Source organism: Pristis pectinata, chromosome 8 (assembly GCF_009764475.1).
Source record: "Pristis pectinata isolate sPriPec2 chromosome 8, sPriPec2.1.pri, whole genome shotgun sequence".
Taxonomy (NCBI): domain Eukaryota; kingdom Metazoa; phylum Chordata; class Chondrichthyes; order Rhinopristiformes; family Pristidae; genus Pristis; species Pristis pectinata.
This window is the reverse complement of record NC_067412.1, coordinates 85961333-85972430: the sequence shown is the minus strand read 5'-3', so window position 1 is coordinate 85972430 and position 11098 is coordinate 85961333. Positions and strand designations below refer to the sequence as shown.

Below are 11098 nucleotides of genomic sequence, written 5' to 3'. Positions count from 1 at the left end.
TGGGCGAGGGGATAAGAGACAATGACCCAGATGGGAGGGGTCTTTGATTATGCTGCAGCAGTACAGTGTAAAGACATAAAAATCTATAAATTACAAAAGTAAATAAATAGTGCAATAAAAAGGAATAATGAGGTTGGGTTCATGGGCCGTTCAGAAATCTGATGGCAGAGGGGAAGAAGGTGTTCCTAAATCATTGCGTGTGGATCTTCAGGCTCCTGTACCTCCTCCCTGATGGTAGTAACGAAAAGTGGGCATGACCCAGATGGTGAGGGTTCTTAATGATGGATGCCATCTTCTTGAGGCACCACCTCTTGAAAATGTCCTTGACGTTGAGATGGGTTGTGCCCATGATGGAGCTAACTGAGTTTATAACCCACTGCAGCCTCTTGCGATCCTGTGCATTGAAGCCTCCATACTGGGCAGTGATGTAACCAGTCAGAATGCTCTCCATCGTACATCTGTAGAAATTTGCAAGAGTCTTTGGTGACATACCAAATCTCCTCAAGCTCCTAACAAAGTAGAGCCACTGGCGTGCCTTCTTCATGATTGCATCAATGTGTTGGGCCCAGGACAGATCCTCTGAGATGTTGACACCCAGGAACTTGGATATCAGAAGTTGGAATTAGCATGCTGAGGCAGGTAACAGTGATAATTAGAGCTGTATTCCATCTTCCCCTGTGCGCTCTTGGTCTATAGTGAAGTAACATGCAGAATAATGTGGAAAACACGGAGAAATCTAAAAGTTCTGTCTGGTTTATTCAGGGTCCTACTCAGACAGTGCACATGTGCACAACTATACACACGTGATCAAATACACCATGCAGTGTTGTCACAATTATTCACATATGCCACAGCAACCATAGCTAAAACCACCTGCAAATTTTTAAAAGAAATTCAGGAGAGGAATTACCATTGTTATTTATTAATGACAGAGAAATAAAATGACAGAAATTTCTTAAATGTAATGATTGACCTATTTGTATTAAATTAATTTTTCCCCTTGAGAGGCAATTCTTTGAAAAACATTTCTCACACAAATCCTATGAAAAGCAGAAGGTAACAGTCAGAGACAAACTCAGTTTGGCTTTAAACTTCATTGGGCTACTGTTGTTTAAAAAATCTGCTGAGATCATGTGTAAGAGGTTTGTGGATTATTTTACATCAGTTTTCACATTTTTTTACAATATTTTCCAGTGCAGACACACAGGATGTTACAATATTTTATCCAGCATACAGTCGACAGGAACAGCAAAGGGAAACATTCAGAAAAGAGATTGAAGCTGATTTCATACTAAACTATAGCTTTAAAAAATGGTCTGATTAATTTCATTGGTACATGGATTGGAAAGGTTTAGAGGGATATGGGCAAAGCACGGGCAAATAGCATCTTGGTCGGCATGGACATGATGGACTGAAGGGCCAGTGTACATGCTGTATTACTCGATGACTCTATGATCAAATGTAACCTTTGCATGGAATGGATTTAGACATACAACCCCTGAATCAAACCTGCCCCCACCTGCTCTGCAACATCACTGACATTCTTAATTCCACCCCCCACACACACACTTTTAAACCCCTACTTTCCATCCATATTATACTTTACACCCTTAAGTGATGCCTCTGCTCTATTACTTTTTGCTTAAGTCAAGCAGTCTCTACCTGGCTTTGTCTGCAAGCTTCTTAATGACTGAAAAAGAGCTGAGTTCAGTATTAGGGAGTGATCTTTTAAATTATTTAATATTCTCTGCAGTTTGCATTCAAATGTGTTGAAAGACGAAAGTTTTATGAATAACCTTTGCTGCTTGATTTTGATCCCTTTCCTAGATGGATAAAGCAGGGTAGAGCAGCTTGATACTACATTGAGCATCTTCACCACTACTGTACAATTATCTGGCTATAGATGCCTGAGTAATATACTTTATAACTTCAGTCACACTAGGTATAACCATAACCTACATTGCTGCCTATAACTCCTACCTAAAGGAGTTGCTATCTATAACAGAGGCAGCTTCCTTCTGTTTATTACCTGCGATAAAATAGTAAATGCTATTAATAATACACAACAATAGCAATCAGAGGAAGTTGACCATTATAAAACAAGATTATAGGCAAATTTGACAACCTTCCATTGTGTTTGTATAATTTAGTGTATTTTTAGTGATTGGTTCTCCAACATGGATTATAATTTTATTTGCTAGTGTTAATGCCACTTCAGTATACAATGCAAAGGCCTGAATAAAACAACATGCCATTTGTGTCATACTGGTTGATGTTTAGAAAACTTTCTAACAGGTAAAAATTGGTCCTGTGGATTGCTGGAAGCCTTGGGTCTTCTGAAGACTAGATATTCATGCTCAAGATGTCTTTATCACATATTGGATGCCTTTCCTTAATTGGTGAGATCAAACTTTTTATTCTAGCAATATGTAGCAGCTTTGTTTTTATAGTTATCATTTCTACGGAAGATGTTTTAAACTTTCCTCCAAGATTACTTTTAATGATCTAGCCCTTGATGGTTTATCCACTGCAATGACCCTAATGCCATTAAGAATAACCTTTTGCAATGTCCTTCTTAATCAGCTGATGGGCTCACAATAAGAGGATGAGGATTAAGGTTGCCATCTGTGAAGCTTTCACTGTTCTCCTGTGGGAGCTGTGCTGCTCTACCTGGGCTGCGTTTGTCCTTCAGGTCCTCACAACTGCAAGAAAGGACAAAAGAGTTAAACCTATAGTCTACTACTGTTAGTTCAACCATGCTTCTAATTCTTAGCAACACAAGAGAACGCAGATCCTGGAATCTGGAGCAACACACAAGGTGCTGGAGGAACTCAGCGGGTCAGGCAGCATCTATGGACGGACGTGGATCATCAGCATTTCGGGTTGATACCCTTCTGGACATCCAGATGAAGGGTCTCGACCCAAAACATTGATTGTCCATTTCCCTCCATAGATGCTGCCTGACCCACTGAGTTCCTCCAGCATCTTGTGTGTTCTAATGGTTTTGCCTTTGATTATCCTCCAAATTAATTACAGTCTTCCAATTTTCTATCATTTGCATAACTAATAGACATGGAACATGTGGGAGGCTCTAAAATGCTGTACAGCATTCACTGTCGTCATATAGGGAACACAGGAATAGCTTTGAGCACAGCAAGGTTACATAAACAGGAGTAACATAACTAACCAGGACATCTGTTCAAGGTTTTTGGGCGGAGGTTAAATATTAGGCAAGACAGAATGAGAACACCTTTACTATTCTTTGGCTGATGCCACAGGATCACTTACAATACATCCACCTGAGAGAGAAGGAAAGGAATCTATTCAACATTTGATCTGGAAGATTAAATGGAGGAACAGGGGGATTTTGGGGTCCAAGTTCTTCCTATGAAGCAACATTGGGATCTTGGGATCCAAGTCCATAGATCCCTCAAAGCTGCCGCACGTTGGTAGGGTGGTTAAGAAGGCTTATGGTGTGCTGGCCTTCATTAGTTGGGGGATTGAGTTCAAGAGCTGCGAGGTAATGTTGCAGCTCTATAAAACATTGGTTAGACCACATTTAGAGTATTGTGTTCAGTTCTGGTCATCTCATTATAGGAAGGATGTGGAAGCTTTAGAGAGGGTGCAGAGGAGATTTACCAGGATGCTGCCTGGATTAGAGAAAATGTCTTATGAGGAAAGATTGAGCAAGCTAGGGCTTTTCTCTTTGGAGCATAGGAGGATGAGAGGTGACTTGATAGAGGTGTATAAGGTTATGAGAGGCAGAGATAGAGTGGACAGCCAGCACCTTTATCCCAGGGTGGCAATGGCCAATACCAGAGGACATCAGTTTAAGGTGAGTGGAGGAATGTTTAGAGGAGATGTCAGAGGCAGGCTTTTTACACAGAGAGTGGTGGGTGCCTGGAACGCACTGCCGGCGGTGGTGGTAGAGGCTGATACAATAGGGACATTTAAAAGACTCTTAGGTAGGCAAATAGATGTAAGAAAGATGGAGGGTTTTGGGCTGTTAGGAGGAAAGGGTTAGATTGATCATGGAGTAGGTTTAAATAGGTCAGCACAACATTGTGGGCCAAAGGGCCTGTACTATACTGTACCATTCTATGTTCTATGTAAGATGACAACTGTGACTGAGCAATGCTCTCCTGTCACTGCTCGAAAGTATCAGCTGGGATTATGTTTTCAAGTGGGGTTTGAAACGTTCTTAATCAAAGACAAAAGTGCCACCAACAAGCCAAACTTAATGGAACCAAAGAATAAGTGTGCTATGGGACTGAAAATAGACCTTCTGCCTCCTGTTTTATGGATGTATTCAAAACATGTTGGGGATTAGCTTAGTGGACAGATGTCATATACCCAATGAACTCATCAGATCTAAACTTAAGTTAAATAATTGTTCATGCGACCCTGTGTCCTCCCTGAAACTGTCACTGGACTCCTCACACATAATAAAACCAGAAAGTTCTGGCAATACTCGGCAGGTCAGGCAGCATCTGAGGAAAGAGAAACAGAGTCACCATTTATAGTTGAAGACCCTTCAGCAGAATAGGGCAAGAAGAAAACAAGTTAATTTTAAGTTGCAGAGAGGGTGAGGGAGGGATGGATAGGGTGAAGGGAATACCTTTGATAGGGTGAAGCCAGGGTTGCTGTGGGGATAAGCTGTAGTTGTAGTCATTTGGTTGACAGGTTTTATGAGGGTCTTCAACCTGGTAAGTTAACTCTGTTTCTCCTTCCACAGATGCTGATGTGTGTTCCTGACATTTTCTGTTTTTATTTCCAATTTCCAGCATCTACAGTTTTTAAAGTTTCCCTTACACACAATGCCTGCTTCGTCCTCGGTCGTACAGAAGTTTGTTATTTCAGAGCCAAAGCTGGGCTCCTCTGCTCAGGATTCTGAAGGTGATCCTTACCGAGCTCAAATAGGGATGGGCAACAAGTGCCATCCTTGGCACTGATGCCGACATCCCAAAAATGCACATAAAGTCTCGGACACAAATCGATGATGGAGGAATCAGAACTCCCACCCCAATAACCATCTCCCAGCTAAAATCTCCCTAATAATTTCAACCAAATGTAAGAAGATAAAATGGATAGCATAGCTCTTTTGTCAAAAAATTTACACCAGAAGATACACAAAATATGGAAGCTTATACATTCGCAGAAAAAGTTACCTGGACATTCTCCTTTTGCAGTTTTAATGCTTTCATTTTTTTGTATCTGGCCATTTCTTCCATCTGCAAACCGTGAGTACTTTGCCTAAATAAAACCATGTTTAGTTGAGATGAGTTGTTGCTGGTCTTAGAACAGTAGAAGCAAAGCAATTTGTAGTCCAGACATTTACAGCAAAGATGGATGCCAATTGGCCCACCATGTCCATTTAGAACAGAATAGTCTTTCCTTCTTCACTTTCAACCACTCAGTCAATTTTTATAGCATCTGCAAATATCTAAATAATGCTCACACATTTAAGTTCCAATCTTGGACATACACCACAAAAAGCAAGTGAGTCAGCACTGAGTTCTGAGAAACCCCCATTCAAACAGCCCACCAGCCAACAGAAACACCATCACCGAGCCAATTTTGGATTCAACTCACTACTCTCCTTTGCATCCCATATGATTTTATTTTCCTAATCACTTTGTCAAGCACCTTGTTAAAATATCTGTAAAGTGCATGAACTGGACTATGCTCATCAACTCCCCTTGTTACCTCCTTCAAAGTGTCTCAATCCAGTTAGTTCGACATGACCTTCCTCAACAAGTCCATGCTGATTGTCCTTGGCCATGCCTCTTTAAACAATGACAATAAAGGCTACTCAGATTTTTTTCTAATTACTTGCCCACTACCAATACTAGATCTTTAATTAATCAGTCTATCCCTTTCTCCCTTTTTGAATAGCGAGACCACATCAGCAACCCTCCTCTCCTTTGGCAACATGATGGTAGTTAAAGAGGATGTAAAATGTTAATCAGAACTACAATATTGGTAACACAATTTTAATTGTTAAGGTACTACCATGAAGATCTGTCATTACTTTACTTACCCAGGCTTCAGTTCTGGAGGATTTGGTAGAGGCTTGGTAAAGCCAGTTTTCCCCACCAGCCAGTAGGTCTCATCAAAGCCTGTGCCCTTTCAGGAACAGAGAATGACACTGTATCAGTTATATTTTCAGTGCCAATGAATACAAAGTGAGGGAAACTTACTAGGAAGCAGTAGAAGGAAGTTAGTGCATACCTTCAGTTCAGTCTTCTCCCTCAGCTCCACCTTATAACCCTCATTCAGACTTATAAGAATTTTAACAGTTGTATGATTGACATGAATACGATAGGCTATAAAGAAAAGCATCAAAGTTATGCGACATTTTTTGATGCATTGCATGAGCTGTAGTATCCTTTCACCTAACTTCCATCACCATCACCACCCCAGCCCCCCCTGCCGGAAATACATTCAACATACCAATCACAAAACAGAAAGCAAGACCATGTCTTTTTAAATTTTTTTTATTTCTCTCTCATGAAGGCTACATTATACTATCTCACAAAGGAACTTTTGTTCATTTATGAACTAGTTACCGTTATGAGGCTGTGCAAACAGGTAAGGCATCACAACCAATCCTATTCTCACCTAGTACCCTCTACCCAGCAGAAGGCCTTGGATAACAATTGGTATGGAAATGCTTGGTGATTATTCCCATTCTAAACTGATTAAAACCAATGACAGACTTGCAAAGCTGACAGCTGAAACAAAGTGGACTGGAGTGTGAGCCTAGAAGATTCTCACAGCTTAGTCGTGCACTATCTCCCACTGAGTCAAAGATGACGACATGTAATTCAAACAATTTGACATTAGTCAACAATTATGCAGCCCAGCAAGCCAAATGGGATAATCTGATAATCTCACGATTTTCCCCTCATCTACATCTTTCCTTTCTAAAACTTGAAAATTGCAAACCTGGAAGTCAAAGCAGGTTCTATATTTTATACTCAATCGTTCTATAACTGTTCATTCTTGAACAAATGATGTGCTATAAAGTGCCCTTCTTGCATTGCTAATCAGTCATCAAAGTCGGTCACTCACGTTGCCCTGTAGATTCCATGCGTGAGGCTGTAGTGACGGTGTCTCCGAAAAGACAATAGCGTGGCATGGTCAGACCCACAACTCCTGCAACTGATGGTCCTGCAAAAGTCAATATATTGTCATATCGGTCACAAACAGAGGAGGTGAAATTTTTTTTGGAGCTGCATTATATAAATGGTAATAGGCAATAAGCAAGATCTTGAGGATATATTGCATCTTCACCCAATGTTCTCCCTCTGACTCATGCTCTGGAATGGTACCAAGATGCCAGCAGCCCTCTGCTTCCCTGTGCAAGTGGGCGATCTTCAGATATTTAACGGAAGCTAGTTAATCACAGAGAGTTTCACAGTAGTTCTGAAACTTAATCTGATATGCATGCACATACATTTTTCAGCAGGGTTTACTGATGACAATCGGGAGTGGGAACTTTGCCCGCCTTGCTCTTCCACATTGCCTCTCCTCCATTTGAGGCAGATCATAGCCAGAGGTAATATTTCTAGCTACTGCCTACTTGGTTGAGATGAGTTGTCTCAGGAGAGATCATGGATTATTATTCAATCAGTCTTCCCACTTCTAGTTCAATAATTCTTGCCTGTTTCCTCATTTGAATGATTCATTTCTACATCTGGAGGTACTAACTATAGTGTAGGATACTGAGACAGGTCCTTTTTCTGCTCTACAATCTTCCTTTTCTCCAAAAGCTCATGGCAAGTTTGTAGCTACAATTAACAGATGCAAATGGTTGGCTTATTTTCAGATGGTTAAACTCAATGCATGGTTAAAAGGAAAAAATGCCATTAGGAGTCTGACATTTTTATTAGGAAGTGTTCATAAAAGAAAGAAAAATTCACTTATATATTCATTTACATTTATTAAGTCCTGATGCAGGGTTTTGACCCAAAAAGTCGACAATTCCTTTCCTCCCACAGACGCTGTTCAACCCACTGAGTTCCTCCAGCAGACTGTTTGTTGCTTCATTTATATAGTGTCTTTCATACCCTCATATTGTCCTAAAGTGTTTTAGATCCAATTATTATTGAAGTGCAGTCACTGTTGTATTATAGGAAATAAGCACACCAAGATCCCACAAACAGCAATGTCATATTGCCCAGGTAATTTGTTTTATGGATGTTTTCTGAATGATAAAGTTTGGTCAGGATGCTCTCCAGAACTCCACTGCTTTTATTCAAAGTGCTGGAACTTAAGCTTCTAACTGGGAGGTTTTGTTTTAACATCACATCTGAAAGAAAGTATTTGCAATACTGTAAGCAATATTACTAGATCATGGGTAGCACCAGATGACTTGGCCTCATCTTCAGGCCCATTCCACCCAGTTCATTCGGATCTACTAACCAACAGGATAGGCTCAGAACCCAATATCTACTAACACCCAACTCATCCTGATTACTGAGCATTCTGAACCAACATCACTTCTTCACTGAAGACTCCTGACAAGATATAGTTTGCAAGTGTACAGCTTTATCAAATATTTAAAGAGCTGTATAATGTCATCAGCATGGTTACTAAACCATATAATCATCTAATCTGTGATGTAACATTACACTGGAAAACTTACTGATCTCAAAATCTTCTTGCGTGGCATAAAGTTTTTGTGCACATATGTAAATTCAGTCCAGGTATGTGCATCACACTCGTGGGGACCACTGGACAAATGGAGTGACCACAGACAGTGTACAACTCATGCTCTATATCCTTTTGCACAGTACACACCCACAATGATGCATGACAGCCACACCAAAGCAGGCCTTAACTGATAGGTTGAGGCAGCTCCAGCATTAGCTAAGGGGAGCCCATCTTACCTGTTCGGACTCTGTGGAGTCCAAGGTATTGTCTAGCAGTTATATCCTTTGATTACATTACTTAGCATTTGCCCCAACCACTAACCCTGACTCCTGCTCTATTTGTCACACTCACTCCTGGACTTGTATCCAATTAGCTCTGTACTCAGCCAATCAATCCAACACTGATGTAGCGGTTAGCATAACATTATTACAGTGCCAGCGACCTGGGTTCAGTTCCGGCCACTGTCTGTAAGGAGTTTGTATGTTCTCCCCGTGTCCTCCGGATGCTCTGGTTTCCTCCCACATTCCTAAGATGTACAGGTTAGGAAGTTGTGGGCATGCTATGTTGGCGCTGGAAGTGTGGCGACACTTGTGGGCTGCCCCCAGAACACTCTACGCAAAAGATGTATTTCACTGTGTGTTTCGATGTACATATGACTAATAAAGATATTTTATCTCATCCTGTCCCCAATTGCAGCCCCTATCCTCCATACTAACCCATCCTCCAACTCTTCTTGGCTCTTTCCCCATCTGCTGAGCCACAACCCAAATTATTTCCTCTGCCACAGTGCAGCTTGGTGATGGAAGATTTTTCTTCACACAAAGTGTGCAAGTCCTGTTGTGTCCGGCATTATGCTTTAGGCTTCATGCCTTTCAATGCTGGGGGTATTGTAAAAAAACTAGTCCAATCTACTCCATAGATTTACCTTAATGTGCCTTTACAGGCTCTGTAGAATTTTGAGTTTATAAACTTTATGAAATCCAAACAAACACAGTTTAAAAAAAACATTTTTATGACGAGGGTTTTGCACTCTTTTATTAAAATTATACACTCTGGAGCTATTTATTACAGGATCATATCAAGACTGCCACATCAAAATGTCATAGTACACATCACGATGAGGAAAACATTAAGGATAATTCCCTGTATTTTACACCAGTTCTATTTCCACTATTGCCCTGCAAGACATGGACTATAAATAATGTCTCTGTTTCTGTACTGCTATGGAAGAGTAAGGATTTGAAGAGCTGTCAGTAAAAAGCCTCTGATATAAAATATAGCCTAAATTGAATTCTCTTCCTCCTTTACTCTCCTGTAGTTATAGACACACTTGTAACACACTGAGTGGCTACCATGTGGTACCCTACTTCACATGCAGATGTGTACAGCATCAGAGACATAGAGCCGTAGAGTTGTACAGCACAGAAACAGGCCCTTCGGCCCACCATGTCCATGCTGACCTTTTTGCTCATCTACACTGATTCCATTTGACTGCATTAGGAGCTTATTCTTCTATGCCTTGCCTTTTTCAGTGTCTGTTAAAATGCCTCTTAAAAGTAGTAACTATGTCTGATTTCACCATGTCCTCTGGCGACACGTTCTAGATATCAACCATTCTCTGTGTAAAAACTTATCCCTCAGATCCCCTTTAAAATTCCTTCTCACCTTAAATCTATGCCCTCTTGTTTTTGACACCCCTGCCACGGGAAAAAACATTCTATCTACCCTATCTATGCCCCTCATAATTTTGCATTCCTCTATCACATCACCTCTTAACCTCCTTCACTCCAGGGAAAACAAGCCCAACCTATCCAATCTCTCCCCATAACTAAAGTCCTCCAACCCAGCAACATCCTGGTGAATCTCCTCTGCACTCTCTCCAACTTAATCACATCCTTCCAGAACTGCAGACAATACTCCAAGTGTGGCCTAACTGGTGTTTTGTGAAGTTGCAACATAATGTCCCAACTCTTATATTCTATGCCCCAACCTATGAAGGCAAGAATCCCATATGCCGCCTTCACCATAGTTTTACATGTACACATTGTCACATTCTCTTATGACATAAAGGGAGGCTATTCAGTCCATTAGGTTTATGCCAGTTTGCAGAGAAATCCCATCAATCCCATTATTTCCCTGCAACCTATTTTCTCTCACACGTTCACATGTAAAATATTATCACTTGCTTGCCATGCAGGGAAGTTATCCCTGGTGTCCCAACCAATGTCATTCAACATCTGGTCACAGTCACATTAGTGGTTAACTGTGCCCAAATTGGCCGCTGGAGCTCCTTGCCCTATGGGGACATGTGGCCCACTATAAAATTACAATTGTTTCTTTATTTCCAATTTTGTGTTATCACTTTTGATTATTCTGCATACCAGGGACAATTTATCAAGGCTTAGAGCCTCGCTAGCAGTAGACATAGATTGGACTATCA

At 40.9% G+C, this 11098-nt stretch overlaps 1 protein-coding gene across 1 annotated transcript in view; it reads right to left on the bottom strand.

The window, feature by feature from the left end:
• Positions 1-737: 737 nt before the first annotated feature.
• Positions 738-11098, bottom strand: part of LOC127573115 (retinal guanylyl cyclase 2-like) — a 37108-nt gene continuing 26747 nt past the window's right edge. The window contains exons 15-19 of the mRNA XM_052021025.1: positions 7075-7173; positions 6232-6326; positions 6041-6126; positions 5169-5253; positions 738-2702 (exon numbers count right to left, since the gene is read on the bottom strand). Of these exons, the coding sequence (XP_051876985.1) occupies positions 2697-2702; positions 5169-5253; positions 6041-6126; positions 6232-6326; positions 7075-7173 (371 nt within the window). The 3' untranslated portion in view covers positions 738-2696. The remainder of the gene's footprint in view (positions 2703-5168; positions 5254-6040; positions 6127-6231; positions 6327-7074; positions 7174-11098) is intronic.